This window comes from Pelecanus crispus, chromosome 1 (assembly GCF_030463565.1).
Source record: "Pelecanus crispus isolate bPelCri1 chromosome 1, bPelCri1.pri, whole genome shotgun sequence".
Taxonomy (NCBI): Eukaryota; Metazoa; Chordata; class Aves; order Pelecaniformes; family Pelecanidae; genus Pelecanus; species Pelecanus crispus.
Window position 1 is genome coordinate 155,022,186 of NC_134643.1, and position 19,407 is coordinate 155,041,592.

Below are 19,407 nucleotides of genomic sequence, written 5' to 3' on the forward strand. Positions count from 1 at the left end.
CACCACACTTGTGATGAACTGTGAATCTGTTTTTCTTAGGCTTTCAGTACAAGCAAGAACAATTCAGTTTCATTTTTCTGAAGAAGTGAGAAGTAACTAAAAAAAATGACTCTGATTATTTTTTTCTTCATGTTTATCACTGAATCTGCTGCTGGTAAGTATAAATCCTCATTTCAACAGTAGAACCTTCAAAATATTTGCTGAATATGTGGCATCTTCTTGACAGTTGCTTAGATTGGGGAAGGTTTTGTATTTTGCAGCTAAGAACAAAATTTTAAAAGCTTTGGCAATTTCAGCCCAGCTCCAGATCCAGACTTGGGAAATTTGGTCCAAAATACCAAAATTATGAAGAAAGTGTAGAGATGCTACCTGGAGACACCTGATGGTGTTGTATGGGAGCATGGCTGTATGAAGAGCCACAGCAAGGAAGAGACTGAGTCTGCTTCTCTTTGTGCCATTCGGAAGTGTGGTTGCAACAGTTGCTAAACAACAATAATCTCTGAGAACCCCAGGACAAATAGAGGCTCAAGGCTTATTTTATTATTGACTATTAATGCTAGACCTTGGTCCCTTTTCTGTATTTTTTATGACTTCTGTAAGAAAAGGTACATTTGGGAAATTTGATTGGAAAAAAACAGACTTTGAGACTAAATTTTACACACATAATCTCATTCCAAGGCAACTTTTCTAAAGATATTTGAAGTTTTTAAGAAATCTAGCCACATAGTGATTTAGTTTTAATTAAGAAGAGAAGAAAATGCAAAAGTTAATTCATAGGATCTCTGCTTTTATGGCAGTCGACCAGTTCTGAGGATTAGCCATATTTGTCAAGTCAAACCATATGTAAGAATTTCTCCTTTCCCCTTCCATTTGTGACAGCTGCTTTACTGTACAGTGAGGCCAGATTCTGCTATTTGTGACCATTTGATTCTGACACTGTTGGACCCATGTGAAAGAATCTTAGGAAAATGTCCTTTTTTATCCCTCCTTTGCCTTCTGGTTTTGCTTAGGTGAGGTAGAATAAAGACTTGGAAAACTGAGTTCTTAGACTGAAATAAATATTGCTGGAATAAATAAATACTGCCAAACCACTCTGCTGAAGTGAAGTCACTTTATAAAAGACCAGTGGCACAGCAAATCACTTTAAAGTCAAACTAATGTCATTTTCTGAAAGAAGGTCGTGGCTTCCTAATGTATCTTTTTTCCTCTTTCTCTGAAGAGAAGCTCTGTCCCCTTCGTGCCTCCATTGATGTGCTAGAAGGGGAGTATTTTTTCCTTTGTTATCTTGAGTCAATGCAAGAACATTTTCAGGAAGAAGCATACACAATAAACTGGTACAAAGAAAATGCTGGAAAGCAGCAACTGATAAAGCAAACACACAGAGTTGTTTCCCAAAAGAATTTTCTGGAGTTTTGGCCAGCTGAACTCAGTGACTCTGGGAATTACTGTGTCACTCACAGGTGGGTACACAAGTCGGTGGGTGAACATCCTGCCTTTGCACTTGTCTATGAAGAAGCTAATTTCTTTGTCTTGCTTTGTATTGCTAGTGGCATCTGTACAAAGGAGGTGCAGGGAACTACATTAACTGTGGTGTCATTTTCCACATCATTTCACAATCACCATCCAGGCAGACCTATAATATTTACAAATAGCTATAGGCAGATGCAGCCTTTTAAAGGTTCTGTAAACCTTTTGATAAGGCAGGTAACATTTCTGCTGGTTTGTGATTAATTACCTAAGCAAAATGAGTGGTAGGCAACCCTCCTATCCACTGCCAAGTAAAAGGAAACATTTGCTTGTCTTCTCCACCAGCCTTGTTCTTCCTTACTGTGTTGAGCGGTTCTCATGCTATGAGGCCTGCCAAGCAGTCTAATTTTATAGTACAGTAATGAACAAAGAGTGGCACAGCTGAACTCTGGTTTCTGTGCAAACCTTTGCATGCTTGGAGCCATTCAAAGAACAAATGTAAATCATAGGATTGGGTTTCTTACTGCTGTAGAACATCATGAGTCAAAAGGAGAAATAAGGGCGGGCCTCAATTATTTGGTGGAAAACTTCATTAGACCATCATGAAAGACTAAAGGACTAAATCAAAGGTTTGCTGCATAGAGTTCTTATGACTAACTTGCACCAAAACTGTAATACAGCATTAACAATTGAAGCAATAATATAATGATTTGTGCTGTCCTCCAGGTAATATTTTTAAGGTTCTTGCCTAGTTTGTAGAGGTTATGGGACTGCAGATACTTAAAAATGCTCTCCACATTTCTCCAGTAATATCACAGACACAAGTTCAATAGTTTAGTTTTAACCTAGACTTCAGTTGTTAACTTCCAAGTTGACTTGGAAGCTGAAAACTTCATGTTTTGTTTTTCCATGTATCATTATTATCATCATCTTAATGATACTATTTTAAAAAGTACCGAGTCACGGTATCTGAAATGCTAAATATAATAAATGAAAAATCTGCTGGTAGAATATTTCTTTTGGTTTTATGTGATTTCTTTTTAATTGTAGGGCACTCTTTATCCAAATAGTAGGTAAAGTTTGAGAAAAAATTTACTCATGTATGTTGAACCCAATCTTAAGAGAATTGTCTTTAGGGATGATGAGTATGGTAGTTTGGCTACTTTGTTGTGCAAGGTCGTGCAAAAGTGGTGTATTATTGAGTACAGACATTTGTCTGAAGTAGCACAGGTGAAGCACGCTACGTGGTTTTGGTGTGTAGGGGTTAACATTAGATAATACCTGACATAGGCTTGTCTGTTGTCATGGTCCTGTACTTTTCTTATCAAGTCTGAATGTGGCTTTAAATTTTGGCTTTATTGATGGCCTTGATCAGTCATCTGTGCAGTCGCTTCATTAAATATGGTGCTAAGAAGCTATTAAATCTAACAACTCACTCTACTGCCAGCACCTCACCAGTGATATAAAATGCATGCCCTGACTTACTGTGGCATGGGGAAGGATAGGTGGAGAGCATACCTGAATCGCCAGGCTACTGAAGGGGGTTGTCACAAGGAATCTAAAATAAAGGACAAAAGAGAGGAAAGCTGTGATAACCTTAATTCATGATCCTTGTGGATTTGTGATTATTTTAAGGACTTGGAGTAACAACAGTAAATCCACAGTAAATTACAATAACTCTGTAAAATGAATATGGAAAAAATGTAAACTTCAAAACTGAGGGAAACAGCCTTATGTATAGAAGAAGGAGACGACAGGAAAAGACCTTAAGTAAAAGTGTTAGGATGAAGTTTGTTAAAATAAGTATTTGTTGGAAAACACAAAAATGTCTGAATCCTTTGTGAAATGTCATGATTTGCTTAAGCAAGAAACTCAGAAGAAAGGTTTTGATTACATCAAAGCATTCATTTCGAATTCTGCTTTTTTGTTTCATTTTCTAGGACTATGTTATGCTACTACATTTTAAAACTCAGTTTTGAAAGAAAGCATTTTTATTTGGAAAAAAAAGTTTCTGAATTAAAATAATATTTTTTGAGAACTTTGAAACAACTTTTTTTTTTTTTTCCCCCAAAATTTCTTTCTGGTAGGCGCATAGAGATACTCATTTTTCTGTTAGGATCAGAATGAAGGCACATGCCGGAATCTTGCAATCCTCATGCCGGAAATCTTTACAGGTCTCACCACTGGAACAATAGGCATAAGGGCAGTATTTTCATGGGATTTTAATGGGATTTTTGGTTTAGTTTAGATGATGGTTCTCACTATTGGCAAGCTTATTAAAGCAGTTACATTTCAGCAAATACAGAAGATTATTTGCAGAAGCAGTTTTCTGCAGAGACAGAGGACTTTAGTAGTCTCTAGTGATAGGGAAAAATTGTGGGCTATTGTGGACTACCAAATTGGTTTAAGATTTAACAGGAATGACAATTAGAATGGAATTAGTTTCATTTCAGAGCATTTATAATAGGTTAAAGTTTTGGTTTTGAAAGCAGACATGCTAAGTATATTTTTATTTATGTTTTTATTTTCAACTATTTAGATTTAAATATTTAGATATAAGTATTTGTAAGCTATACGGGTAATGATTTTTAGAGTGCTTATAACTGTTTAGGCAGTTTTAGTGAGCAAAGTGAGAATTAAATATACTGCAGATTTTCAAGAAAAGTAAGACAAGACATGTTGACAGATTCTGCAAACTAATTAAATTTAGGGATTTTTTTTTTCCCTGATATTTTAACTGACAATATGCAAGAAGCAAGAGGCAAAAATGATGTAATGACGTACTTATGGTGTATTATCCACTTATTTTTTACTTAAAGAAGAATCAGAAGTTTTCCAGTTAAAGCAGAAGTGTCCTGCTGATACATAGCATAGATAGCTAAAGTGTGCATATGTGTGTGTTGGTGTGTTCATGTGTGTTTGTTAGTATAGTAGACTTAGGATATAAATTCAGGGGTTAATAGACATCACCTGTAAGCCTGAGTGTGTCCACCTTCAGCAACATTTCTTGAAAATAAAGGCTTCCATATGCACTTGTAGTGGGAGTGGTAAGCAGCAAAACTGTGTCACACATCTTTGGCAGGATTTCTAATTTGTATGGTTTTTCATACCCTATATCCTGTGGTTATCAAATTAAAAACCAGAATACAAAAAAGCAGGTCATCTGGTTGCTCTGTGTTGGTGACCTTGAAACTGAGGGAATTTATAGGTTCCTGAAAAAACCAAAAGTACAGAGATCCCCGATAAACACATGATACATTTTAAGATCCTAATACTGCTCACTTTTTGAATGTGTTTAGAGAGTTGAAAGCAGTGGAAACACACACATTTATAGTTAATATTGTAGTCTGGAAGGCAGAGTGACAGTTTCTTGCAGCAGATTGAAATATTGAGATAACACTGGCTTGTTGCAGTGAAGTAGCTAAAGGATCACTTAGAGTTGGCTATGTATCCAGTAAACTTGGTTTATATTCTCTAAGGGCTTTCACTTCCCTAAATCCTCTTCTGAGTCAAGCTAGCTTTTGTTGTTCCTTCTTGGTGGATTTCGTGAGGGGAGTTGAAAGGCTGTTAAACCAGAAATGGTTTTGTTCCCCACAAATTATCACTAAAGACTTTCAGCAAGTGACAACCAGGATAGAAATATAACATCTCAGACACTAGCATTTTAAACAATACAACTTAATGCATTTTTTTGTTGAAAATCATGTATATGGCAGATAACTAGAAATTATGTAAGACAAATTCATCTTAGTTTGCATAGGTATGGTTTTGTCACCTTCCAGGGAGCTGCTCCTTGCCAGATTTTGACTCATCAAGTAGAATATCTTGATCCACTTTGGGTGAAATCCTCATGTTTGTTGAAGTGATTTCACCAAATATGATCACAGAAGAAAGCCTCTGTGGAGTGACAGTGCTGAGGAGAACCTGTGGCTTTATTGATCCTTTTCTTCCATCTGCTGAATCTAGATAGCAAAATCATAGGTATTTTATGGATAGATCTGTAATTGCCTCTCCAGCAGTATATACACTAGTGTGATGCCTAAAGAAAAACACAGACTTGGTGGGATTAATTGGAACTAACATTTACATCTACACCCAAACTTATCTTGGGTACCTTTAGTGTCAGGGAGAGAGAGAGGCCTTTCTGGGGCACAGATATCTTGTCCTAAACCAAACATATAAAATAGGTCACATAAATTGCAGTCTAAAAGGGTGACTATTGCCTGTGGTCCCACTGCTGACTGGGATTAGTAGCTCTGATTTAGATGTGTAAATGTGATGTTGAAGAGCACGTGAGAAGGACTCCACCCACCATGAATACCCATATGAGTACATCTCTGATGGAAAAGTTTTGATAAGGTTTTTCCTGTTTATGACACCATAGTTAACTAATTGAGAAACCAAACCACTATGTTTTGATTTAGATAGTCAATTGCAATTGTGAGCAATGAATATCTCAAGTGAGTAAGGAGAACAAGGAGAACCCATGTAGGCTGAAAAAGAGCTACAATGTGAAGAGGGTGAGCAAAATACATAAATACATCTGTTTCGGGAGCTTAGAAAGGGGAAAAAAAAACAAACCAAAACTTGGTCTAAATTCATCATATAAATGATATCCCAATAGTTCTTCTGAATCTTGTAACAGTAAAAGGCGTGCCAGTCAAGAGTGGTGTTTAAGCTGATACACTCGTCAGGCTTGCTTCTCCATTTCAACTGCTTTGTCCCCTTAGCCCTTCTCATCAAGATGATTCTTGACTAGTTTCAGTTCTCCTGGGAACGATTCCTTTTGCTTTTCTTGGAGACAGACAGATTCAAACATATTTATGAAGATATGACTGACACTGGAGGGAAGTGCTCTGTGATTGCCACTTTTGTTTTGTCAGACCCTACTTGTTCAGTAAAAAATAAGTGCTTTATCCACTAATTGCGAAATCTCACCCATTAACTTACAGCAGCATACGACTTTCTAATCCGTAACTTTGAGAAAGTTATGGCAATTTTGCCAAACTTAAGCCAGAAGTCCTCCAACTTCTTTTCCCTTGGTAGTCATGTATTTGAACATACCCAGCAATGAAATAACGGACAGCTATCATCTGATTCTTTAGAGGAATATGTGGATAGAACATAGTAGATGTCTGAATGATAATAGTCGGTTCCTAGATATTCAAAAGAGGTATTTTTTGAGCATATTCACCTGATCTTTTATAGCTACTGCATGGGACATGTTGACTCTGCTTTAGAAGCAGTAGTTCCTGGCTCTTCCAGTCAACTGGGGGTGGCCAGCTATTGTAGCTCTCTGATCAGTGCAGACTGAAAGACAAAGAGATGAATTCTTTCCAAAATGCCTTGTTTTGCAGATGTGCTTGAATCCATAAGTGATTCTGTAATTCATGAGACTTCTGTAGTTTAGAAATATTTCCAAAATATTGGTGACTATCTGCACAGTATCAAACAATGAATAATGTAATTTTATAAACAATAACAGAGTTGCCCATCTTATTTTGGACATATTTTACGAATATGTTTTTCAGTTACTGCTTTAAACCTTAGCAATGCATAGGAGATTAAACCTGCGAAATCACTAGCTGATTCCAGGTCCTAAAACTCTTGTATGCTCACTTGTGACTATACATGATGCCACAGATTGCTGCATCCTTGTTCTGGTTGATATAGCATATATTGTCAAATTTCATAGATAGAGTTGTATTGTCAAATGTTTTGTAATATATGATTTAGTTTAGATAACCTGTTTTGTTATGGGAAATAACACATATTTGGGGGTGAAAAAGTAATAAAGGAGAATATAAATAATTAGGTCACTGTAGAGGTACTTTTTACCTAACAGGTGTATTAGACAATTTATTTGTACTTTGTTGTGTAACTGACTAAGCTACATTCCTTTAAAAAGCTCCTAAAACTGATTTTGCTAATTTTTTTTCATAGCAATGGAAAACAAAATTTCACAATTCAAAAGTGGACCTTGAATGTGCTTGAAAGAAATAAAAGCAGCTGTTTCAACAAAAATCATTTAACTACAGAAATTAAAAATGCTGGAACTGGTCATTCACTGAAATGCAGTGATTTGTCTGTCAATGAAAATGACAGCATAACATGGTACAAGGTAATTACTGAAACAGTGTCACTCAAATCATTGGCTATAGAAACAAAACATCTGACTGCAGAAAAAAGTTAATTACAAACAAATTTTTAGAAGCATCTACAAACCTTGTAAAGCTTTAATTTCTCAGGTTATTAGGGAAAAAACCTTTAGAGAGGTATATACAAAAGAAAGTCTTTCTCTGCTCTCAGGTTTGTTAGAAAAATGTACCCGTAATCAGAAATTATTAATAAACTGGTAGTTTTGAATGGTAAAAGATCTGATGCGCATGTTTACTTGCTGATTTAGCCAGCAGCTGGTTTAGCCAGCTGCTACTTTGCTGATACAGATATTATCCTGACACTAAATGAGGTGCCAAGATACTTGTTTTACAGTTGGCATGTGCTTGTAAAGTAATTGCAAACTTTTCAATTTTGCTGTTTCTGAACATTTTTTACAAAATGCGTAACAGATCCAGTTCTGTTCATTTTAGGCAAATCATCAGTCTTCTCTCTACCAGCTTTTGTCAGAGCGTAGATGATGGTTGTGTAAGCACCTGCAACTGTTGTGTGTTGTGCCCAACCATTGGATGAAGCACCCTGAATAGGTTTCTTCCACCCTGTCCCTATGTATCACCTTGACCAGTGCTCCTTATTCCTCTCAAGTGTCCTGTTGGAGCAACAGACCCTATTCACTCTGTGGTGAATAAGTTTCAGGAAAGGATTTTGACCACTTAAGTACGGGTATCTGGATTCTGCCTGGCAGAATGTGCCACAGCCTTGCTTCCTTGTCCTTTGGAGCCTGGGAGGATAGGACCATGGATGGATAGGGCCATAGGTGGATATGTTTTCCTCAGTAAAGGACCATACCCCAGACTGACCTCTTTCTGGCTAAGCTGAGTATACCAGTGCCTAATATTTTAATGCCTAATACTGTGTGAGACAGATGAAGCAGCCATCCTTGAGCCTAAATATCCTTTGGTGCTTGATTGGGTGAAAATTTTCAAACCCTTCCTATCACACCCTTAGCTGAGACAGATAAAACAGGGATGGTCACACATGCCTTTTGTATAAGAGCCTGTTAGTAAGTATATGCATCCAGGAAATGTCCATTCCCTGGACAGTTTCCAGCAGTGATCATCTCCCTTCTTGATCTAAGGTAATTCAGACCAGAACCAAACATTTCATTTACCATCTGCTATGAATTAAAAAAACAAAACAAAACAAAACAACCAACCCAAAACAAAAAATAAAAACCCTAGTTTGTTTTGGGAGATAGGGAGGATAAACAAATGTGAGTCCAACTCTTGTGACCCTCTGAGATGGTCACTTTCCCTATTGTTGAGGTATTTTGCTTTAACCTGAAAGGTCCTCATAGGCCTAGGCAAATTTTGGCCACAAGCAGGTGACACTTACACACCCTCATTTTGAAAAAAAATAGATGAGTGCATTTAAATTCCCAATATGATATTTTTATACTCAGATGCCTACTTGGAATTGCAGTGCCTCTAACTTCTGATGGGTTAAATATTCAAATGTTGCATTTAAGCGACCATGACTGAAAGTTGGGCCCCCACTTCTTTCAGGTCAGATAAATGTCACTGAGATATTGAAAGAGTGATGGTGACACTTTGTTTCAAAAATCATTGTTAACTTCCTTAAGGTTTTGAAGGTATGTTTTCTATAGAATAGTATTTTCTCTTTATTGATGCAGGACTGTAAGAACTATGAAAATGAAACAGAGCGGGAACTGGATTTTAAAACCTTAACAGTACAGCACTCTGGGATATATACCTGTAAAATTTCAATCATTCATGAAGGAAAGAGATACCACAGCACAAATACAATTAACCTACTGGTAGAAGAAGGTAAGAAGGCTTTCTGAAATTTTGAAACATGCTTTTTTTTCTTCTTACTATGGAGATTTTTAATTACAGCTCTCATTTGATAAATATATACAAGGGTGATCAAGTCTGGTAATCTGAACTATTTTGCAATAATTTCAAAAGTATAAAAGCAGAAGAAGTTTATATGATATATTACCAATTTTGGAAAATTTATTTAGTATGGTTTTTCCCTGAAGTTTTATTTTTTTTCAAAATAAGCTGCTGTAAGTCAGTCATACACACTTACTAAGAGTTTTGTGGAAGACTCTTTCCAACCATTGTAAATTGTGCACTCTATATGTATGAATGTGAAAAAAATTCAACAGGACATACTGTGTTTTAAACTACTCAATAATGCCAGAGTCCAGATATTGTTCTTTGAATTAAATGTAATCCATGTGCTTAGTTTTAGAAATAAAGCAAATGTGTAACTTTTTACTGTGTTAGAATGTAAGCAAGCTATTACTTCAATAGCAGTACTTCTTTCTATTTTAGATGCACCAGAGGCTGTAACTTTGGAGATAGTTGGACGTGATGAAGAAATTGAAACAGAAATAGGTATCAAATTAGTACAGGAATCTTTGTGGTAGCTACTGCATATATATAGTTTTGTTCTGATCTCTTTATGGTTGATGGTCTGGTTAAGTGTAATCAAACTAAGAATTGTCTGTGCACCCTCCTGGATCTGATCCATCTTCATATCTGGTTATGTTTTGCCTAGTGTGTTCCCTGATTGATATACAAGCACAGTAAATTTACCCTTTTACAGAGGCAGAAGCTGAGGTTGCTGCTATGACCAGCAAGAGCAAGTGGTGGTGGTGGTGATAAAAAGGCTTTCTTTTGTAGACAGCAAACCCCACAGAGTGTGTGAAAGACATCTGGTTTGTTCAGCGAACAGCAATAATGAGTAACACCCTTAATACCTGATACAGTTGAGATTGTTATTCTGCAGGGAAATGAGAAGTGTGAGGGCTGACGGTCCTGGTAATGTGGGCAAGCAGATCTGTCACTGCTGCAAAGAATTGGTTATATTGTCAAAAGCCAAACCGTTGACTGTGCTTCTGGGTGTGAGTAGGTTAGATAACATGGTCTGCAGGCTTTATACGGTGTTAGAGAGAACCAAGGATTTTGTGATTGAGGCTGTAATTAATTTTTAAAAACAGAAATTTACCTGTCTTTTGCCTTTCCTGTGTCTGAGGGCTTCTCCCATCTGGTTACCCAGTCCTTCCTTTCCAAGTCTGAAAAATCATATTTACCTCCTCTGTTGCTCATACGTGTATCTCATATGCTCAGCCAGGGCTTCAGATGCTGATTTTCCTTCCTTCCTACAAATACCAGTTGGTAGGTCCTTTTTTCCAATGGTAGTACCCCAATCCTATGATGCCTCATGTCTCCCAGCCTTCCAGTACACTCTTCCTGCACAGTTCTTCCCCCTTACTATGCTTGTCCCAACCCTTAGAAGGCAGCAGCATTCAGTTTAAATGATTATGAATCATCTATCTTCCATCTCTCATCTGCCTTGATAAGATCATTTGACAAGGCCATTGAATTACCCAGTGAGTGATGAGACAGATGGCACGGTAGAGAGTGAAGGGAATTTAAGATGGCCTTTCAAACCTGCCATTGCTTAGATGGTCTTCTATAATATTTCCCCCCAAATAGCTTTTGTGTATGGTGAAAAGGCTAGAGTTGCAAGGTAGATGATACGAGAAGTTTAGGTCTATGTTTGAATCTGTGCAAATGTGATTTGTATTTCTAAGGTCTGAATCGAAGATGGGCAGAGTTTCAGCTGGATCCTGCTTTAAAGGTTCCTAAGCAGTTCTACTGGAAGCATCCACTCTGATAAATTTCAAGGTGGCAGCTTATAATGCGTGCCCTTAGAGAATTCCTCGGCAGGCCTTGCGTACCGGAAAACATTTGTGCACGATGGCCTGAACAAGAACTTGCATTTGGCTTTTGTGGCTTAATAAAGGGCATTCTGGATGTGTTCCCTCGAAATGATGCTGGCATAGGCTAGAAATGGTGTTGTAAAGTTGCAGATACCCTCAGGTCAAGCTTCCCATGACAATGTTTAAAATAAAATGCCTTGCAAATCATCAAATCTCACACTGCAGAGCTGCAGCCTTCTGCCTTTATTTTCCCAGGTGTACAGTTGTCTTTTTACTTTTGCTCTTTCTTATAATTACCCAGACTCTAAGGGGTGATTCCTGTCACTTCCAATTAGTGCTCTGAAATGCTACAAAGTAGCTGACTGGCTAAGTGACTTATTCACACATTCAGGATTATGCTGATTTCCAGATGTGGAGCTGGGGTGAGAATTTCTTCTGTGAGACTTCAGCAGGGGCTCTAACAGGTTCTGTTTTTTCTTTGAGTAATAGTGTATACTTTAGCTATTATAATCAATTGGTTGTAATTCCCCTTACCAGTTACTTACTTTTACCTGGCCCTGGGGCACTGGTGATAGGTTGTCCTCTCCTGTTCTCTGCCTGCAGCACACAGTTTAGTTCACAGAATCATAGAATATCTCGAGTTGAGAGGGACACATAAGGATCATTGAGTCCAAATCCCTTTAGTTCTCTAAAGCCTAAAATGCTCTGGCTTATTTAAACTCTTCTGGCTGCAACAGAGTTTATCTGAGAGAAAGCAGTGGATGACTGTCACTCTGCAACAGGGTGCGAGAGAGCCCTGAGCATCGTTGCCGAAGCCACCACCAGTGCAGGTGGAACACATATGAAACATCATGCAGGGGCTACGAAGTCCAGAAAGGAGCACAGCTCATGGGCTGCATTGCCCGGAAAGCTGACATTTTACTGCACTGTGAACACAAATGCTACTTCTGACTAGATCTTCTCATGTTGTGCTTTGTTTAGGTAAAGAAGAGATACTCAATTGCACAGGTTTCTTGGGTTATTATATGCAAGAAGATGCTAACCTCTACTGGTTAATTAATCAAGCATTTCCCGAAAAATGCTCAGGTATCCCCAAGAATGATCCTTCAACATGTGAAGAAGAGTTCAAAAAATTACAGTAGGTTTCCTGAAAATGCTGTGCTTTCATTTGTATGTGATAATGTCCTGTAGGTTTCTGTACAGGTAGTGTTGCTAACACCGTTCCTTGTTGCAGGTTGGGAAACAAGTTCTATATCACAAGGCTACTACGGATTAAAAAAGTTACAGATGAGGACATGCGTCACAATTTCACCTGCATGTTGCAAGCTGATGAAAGAACACAAATAAAAATAGTGAAATTGAAGAAAGGTACAATACAACCTATGGATGATACTCCTTGTACATAATTATTAATCATGCCAGCCTTCTCAATCCTGAGGGCAGGGTACTGATTTCAGAACGTCTTTCCAGACACATCTGTGTGCTTATGAAGGCCCTGGTCTATCCAGTGCTGGACCTAACAACGCTCCTGGGTGATTCCTCCTGCTCTGAGACAGGGGCAGCAGGGGTTGCTGCTACATCTGCTAGAGCAGCTGTGTGAGGGCTCCACAGTTCAACTGCTGCTGCTGTGGACACAGCTGGGGAGGCTGAGCTACGCTCTGGCTGACAGATCCCTGGGCGGCACTTTGTTACATCCCATGCCAGAGTGTTCCCTGTGGTCTCCTACTGATCAGATTGGTGGGATCACGGGGGTTAACTACCCAAAGCTTGGTGCAGCCCAGAGTCTGCTGTTTCAATCACTTTGTTTATTAAGCAGCTCTTTCTAAAATTAAAATCTGAGGTTTTGGTGTTGCTCCCCACCCCCCGGAAAGGTCAGTCTTCTATATTCCTGATAATGCCTGAAACATTCTGGTCCACGGTTTCTCCCTTGTCAGGGACTCTACCCTTCTAGCTATGGAAAGCTGACTTCTACCATATAGTAGTACTTCACATTTATAGTCCAGACAGCCTGGAGATTCATGGCAAATGGGTATTCCCTTCTTGTTTTCCATCTCTCTCAGACCTTTCCAAGCTTTACTGGGAGGAAATATGTGAAAACAGACTAGTCAAAAGACGATGCATATAATAAAGCAAATGAAATACAGACTACAATGAGCATGACTTGACAGTGCCTTCATAAAGACTTCACAAAGACTAAAGGGTTAAAAATCTGTATTTGGAACTAAAAAGACAAAGATAACAGAAAAATAAGTAAGGAAAAAAAACCCAAACTGAAAGAGACTAGAGACAGAAGGTAAAAAAGATCTTGTCCAGAGAGATTAAAGGGGACATTAAGGACTGTAATGGATGGACTGAGAGGGGTGAAAGGTAGAGAATACCAGGAAATAATAAAGAACCTGAAGAAAACTTACCATAAAAGTGGGTGCCCACCAGTCTGGGATGCTGTACATCTATGAGGATCTGTAGTGTCAGTCTTGATCCCACATACAGTTCATTTATGTGTGGTGGGTGTGTGAATGCATGCAAGTTTGTTTCTCCAGTTTTTAGAGTAATCCATGTTCTGTTGTTCTTCTCTATCTCAAGACAAATAGCAAACATGCTTGAAGTATTAGCAGGGAAGTATTCACACCAACATTGTGATTTTTTGGGGTAATTTTAAGATGCCATTGGTATTGAATACAGTAATCTTGTCATATAATACTCTTTGTTAAGGCTATAATTTCCTGGGTTTCTGTTTTACAGGGAACACCCAAGATCTGCCTGTGCACATATTTACAACTGGAATGGTCCTTGCTGTATTGTTTCCATGTGTTGCTGTAGCTGCAGTGTTTGTCTGTGTGATGTTTAGAGTTGACTTAGTTCTATTTTACAGGAACATATGCAGAAGAGACGACACTGCTGGAGGTATGACTTGGGTAATGCTGACATTGAAATAAGTGTATTGATTAAAAAAAGTTTCTGGTAGGTTCTATAAAACAATCATCTTTGAGGAAGAGACAAAACAAATCCAGTAATTTTGTGAGTAGAAACAGCAATGAATATGTAAAAGGCAACTTGATGGTTAGGTGCTAAAGTGAGTTTGTTGTACACCTGGGGCAATAACAGCAGATAAACACAGTGAAGAAGCTGCCTCTGGAGCAGGTAGTGGAAGGGATGTGGTTAGATGCTGTTCAGATGCGCTCTGTTCTGCCATATTCTTCATCACAAAAGTTGATGAAGGTGGAGAAGTTTACAATTATCTATCTGTAAAGAGGATGAGCACTCTGGAGTTGTCAGGCAGACTGACAGAAATTTGTTTTTACCTCACTGATGCCCTTCAGTGAAGTGAAGGTTAAAATGACTTGACTACCTCTACTTGACTGTAGAGGTCATTGCAATATTTATAGGTTTGTCACTAAATGCACTTAGGGTTGCAGGAGAGCACACTTCCAGTATGCTACCAGGCAGCATTACTGTGACCTTGACTCAAGGAGCAAACCTGACAGTTAGCCAATTCTGGGTATAATTTTTCTGAAAATTGTGGTGAAAAAACTTGCTGTATATATCTACCTGATTTTCTCAGCCTTCCTTAGTCTCTAAATCAGCTTGAATAAACTGCAGTGGTTGGAGATTTCTCAGTAATTGGTGGATGTCATTATGCCTGCCAACGTTACATATCTATCTGTTGATGTTAGCTGTCACTGTGTATGCTAGCTTACAGGGAGGGTCTCCGAGAACCTGGACTAGGCCACCATGGAGGAACTGGTTGTCTGATACTAGGCAATGGATTTCCTACTCCTAGAGCTCTTGCATGTGTAGGGTTTCATGGGCTTTAGTTTGTGCTCTCTCTTACCTGTAGTAAAGTATCCAGAAAGAGAAGCAAAGAAGTACAGTTTAAGATGCAAAGCTATGTGTACTGCTGTATCAATCCAGATAGTTGTTCTGTGGCAAGGTTCAATTAGGTTCAAAAATCACTCAATGCGATAGACCTGGCCTCTGGATTGGTCTTGGATTTTGTGTTTGTAAATTGCTGCCCAAAGCATGACCAGACATGCTATACTCTTACTTAAAATAATAAATTGGTTTATTGTCTTTTGCCAGTATCCATTCTACAGAACTACTTGATAGTCTTTAGACAAAGAGTAAAATAATTGTGGAAATCTGCAATATCACTTAAATAGCATTCTTACCAGGTTACAGACATTTTTTGCTTCCCTTCATTTTCTTGATCATCACAGATGTGACATTAACCTGTGAAATTAATCTGATTTGTTTTTAAAAAACACCTTCATGTAGAAAGGATATGTTATTTTCAAATATTTGCCAAATGCAATCAACATCTTTTGTATCAAGTTTAAATTGATTCAGGTTTTTCTTTGTTTGAAGACTGAGGTATCAAAGGAAAGAGCAGGAGTTTCTAGATGCTTTGCTACTGAGACAATAACTTTGAAAACCAGAATGGTGGATCAGATACTGTATTTCTAATTGCTAACAAGACAACAACTGGTGGTTTCTTTCCAGATGGAAAGGAATATGATGCATTTGTGTCTCACCTGAAAGACTGCATTTCTCCTACTGAAGAAGAGAGAGATTTTGCTTTGAAAATATTACCCATGATATTAGAAGAAACCTTTGGGTACAAGTTATGTATATTTGAGAGGGATGTATCCCCTGGAGGAGGTAAGTGTTTTGAATATACTTGTCATTAAATAGGCACATAATTTTCACAGAAAGGTAAAAGTCTGTACTTAGAAGGAATTCTGTCAAATGTGTTGTGCACTGAAATGCTACATTTTTCAGTTAATCTAGACTATGTGCATGCAAAGTTTGCATGCACATATTTTACATATTTTATAGATATATTTATGAATTCATATACACCTACACACATACACACAGACACAAATATCTTTAATTACACAGAACCGAGATGAACAGATGAAGAAGCTAGCATGGAGAAAGTTAAGGTGAGAACACAAGAGATGTCAGATGTTTCACAGTAATAGTGCTCTTGCTCTGCTTTTGCTGAGAGCAGGTGCCTATGAATGAACTCACAGTTACTGCACAGAGCAGCTGGTGTCTCTGATACCAGTGATTCTCAGGTAACTAGTATGTTTGCTGTATCTTCAGTGTGTTGGTTGAAACCATGTTGTGAATGTAATGGATGACATAACAAAATAGAAATGAGAACATGGAATTTTGTTTCTCTAAATGGCCTATGGATAGATGACCTTTTGCAGATTCTTGGAAAAAAAGATACTTGGGCATTCAATTTAGTCCAAAGATCTAGTTAAGAAATAGGATTTAATTGTTAAAAACACAGAACGATAAGGTCAGTCAGCCTCCTTCACAAATCAGGATCTTCTCTCCTTGTATCCATTCCTGACATATTTTTCTAATCTGAGGGGTGCCACAACTCTCCCAAGCCATTTTTTCCAGTTATTCTCTCCCCTTAAGTATTAAAAAAAAGGCCTTCCAAAGTGTTCATTCTGATTCTTTCACTAGTTTTAGCTTATTTCCTTGCAACAGTTTTAGCTTATTTTCTTTTCTCTGGTCTGATCCATTGTGAATTTGGAAAACAGAGTATTTCCTTCTATTTACAGGACACTTTGGTGTGTTGTAATACCCTTGTCAGCCTCCTTCTCCTCTCAGTGTTCTCTTCTTTAGGTTACTCCTGCAATTTGCTTTGCTTTTCCTTAGAAGGCACGCTTGCCAGATCTCTGGTTTCTGCAGACCTTGTTGTCCCATGGTGCTGAAGCAAGCACAGGAAGTTGTGCATGGGAATTCAATTTGGTGCTTTGATATTTGAAGGGTGTCACCATTTGATTTCATTCATCACTTCTCCTGACAAAAGTCATGGATCTAAACCAGCTGGAACTCATTACGTCATCACATGTTAGTCTTCTCAACCTTGTATTACTGGCAGTAGATTGGGGTATTCAGTGACGTACAGGAAGGAGTAACTTGAGAGTTACTGATTATTTGGAGAGAGATTGCTGTTGGTGACTTTCTGTGGAATCACTCCAATGGTATCTATTATGAAAGAGCAAAGAGATGTCTTGTTGGAAGAAAAGCAAATTTTGCTTTCACCTTCTATCCCTGTGACTACTGACTGACTGCTGTCTAGGGTGGCTCGAGATTGTATGTAGGTTTTGTCTGCTCCAGAGAACAAGCTTTGGCCATACCTGAGCTCATTTTTGCAGACTCTTAATCTGTAATGCATATTAATCTCTTCCTAGGGACAGGATGCTTGCACGCTGTCACTTTATAAGGGGAACATTTTTGGTACATGTGCAATCGTTAAAGGATAAATCAATTCAGTGCCTATCCTTTCAAACTAGTTTAATAACACATTTATCTTTAATTTGCAGCGGTTGTTGATGATATTCATTCATTCATTGACAAAAGTCGAAGATTAATCATTATACTGAGCCAGAACTACGTTTCTGACAGAGCCAGATACGAACTTGAGAGTGGACTGCATAAAGCCCTAGTTGAAAGGAAAACTAAGATCATATTAATTGAATATATGCCTATAGGTGACTACAATTTCTTGCCAGAATCACTGTCTCTTTTACCTTCAAAGAGGGTTGTGAAGTGGAAAAAGGATAAATCTCTTCCCGTGAATTCCAGATTTTGGAAGAACCTTCGGTACCTGATGCCTGCGAAACCTACCAGGATAAACACCAAAGGGCACTATAATAATCTTGGCCTAGGCTCAGAAGGGGCTCAACCACAGACTGAGGGCTGTGACTTTAATGCAATTGTATAACAAAGCTGGAGACAGAAGATGCTGCAGAAAAATGCACATTTTGCTAACTACTAGAAAACACAAACTGCACACTTTAGGAAGATAGTGTTCATAAGAGGCCAAGTCTGAGGTCTGAGAGGAATGTAGAAATTGTTACAGCGTCTAGGACGATGTTAACCCCGATGCTAAATGCTATCCCAGAGAGAGTTTGCTCAGCATTCTGCACAAGGAGCAGAAATTTGATTCTGCTTAGGACTTACCACAATGTGCAAAGCACAATGCAAAACATTTTGATTTGGCATTTTCCAGTAATGCAGAATTATATTAGTTATACTTGCATACTTTTTGAGGCCCCTCAATAAATATATCAGTATTTGCAAAGTGTTATTATTTAGAAACTCTTGGTTTTGTATTTTGGTATTTCCTAAGGATCCTGCTTGGGAGTAGACCCCAAGCAGCTCCTGCCCTAGAGAGCTTGGCATGCAGGCTTTGGGCAATGTCAAGCAGAAAAATCAAGTGAAAACAGAGAAAAACGAGGTTAGAAAGAGTAGGAGAGATTTGGTCAGGCTAACAGTATTCACTACTGACTTGTATGTGGTCGAGACAAAAGTGGGAGTGATTTGGAGGAATGGTAAAGACTGTTTCCATCCTCCTATTTCACTGAGAATACTGTAAATGCTCATTTTGGCAGGGAGAAGAGGGGGATGGGCTAGAGATAATAATAATTTGTTCATGGACACTGGTGTCTACATTATACCCTGAGGTGCCTTCAGCTGAGGGATGTAGGGGATTTATGTGAAAATGAGATCTTCGGTATGTACATACACTCCTAACCCTTTGGAACATTTGTACTTAGTATTATTTTTAAAAACAAACTTAGTAATGCCATTCAAACCCATGGTAATCCTCCCTTATTATTAGCTGCCTGGCAGAAGATACCAATCTGACATAAATTCCTGGATAAAATGGAACCGTATTTCCTCCTAGTACCAATGGGGAGAAATCAATGGAGAATAATTTTGGAAGATCTTCTGTCAGTTTGCTAGGAGACCATCAAGGCTTGGCCCACTCTCATCATTGTATTGCATTCAACTAATGCTAGTTCTGAGGAGACATCTCTTTGACACTGACATTTCAAGCAGCTGTAGTGCAGGAGCTCTATTACCTTCTCAGTGCACTTGAGAATACAATTGGAGTGCTAGGTGTTGTGGCAATGTCTCAAGATTCATGAAAATGAAATACTTTGTTGTTTGTCAAATATCCTGTAATCAAGCACAGTTTCTGACAGATGTTCAGGTAAAAGTAAAGTCTAAATGTGGATTTACAAAATGAAGGCTAC

General features: G+C 38.2%; 1 protein-coding gene across 1 annotated transcript; it reads left to right on the forward strand.

The window, feature by feature from the left end:
• Window positions 1-105: 105 nt before the first annotated feature.
• Window positions 106-18,089, forward strand: IL18R1 (interleukin 18 receptor 1). The gene is made up of 10 exons (XM_009490554.2): window positions 106-154; window positions 1,220-1,460; window positions 7,411-7,588; window positions 9,278-9,431; window positions 9,945-10,007; window positions 12,320-12,476; window positions 12,573-12,706; window positions 14,081-14,242; window positions 15,839-15,997; window positions 17,689-18,089. Exons 1-10 carry the CDS (start codon window positions 106-108, stop codon window positions 18,087-18,089), a joined length of 1,698 nt encoding a protein of 565 aa, XP_009488829.2.
• Window positions 18,090-19,407: the final 1,318 nt, after the last annotated feature.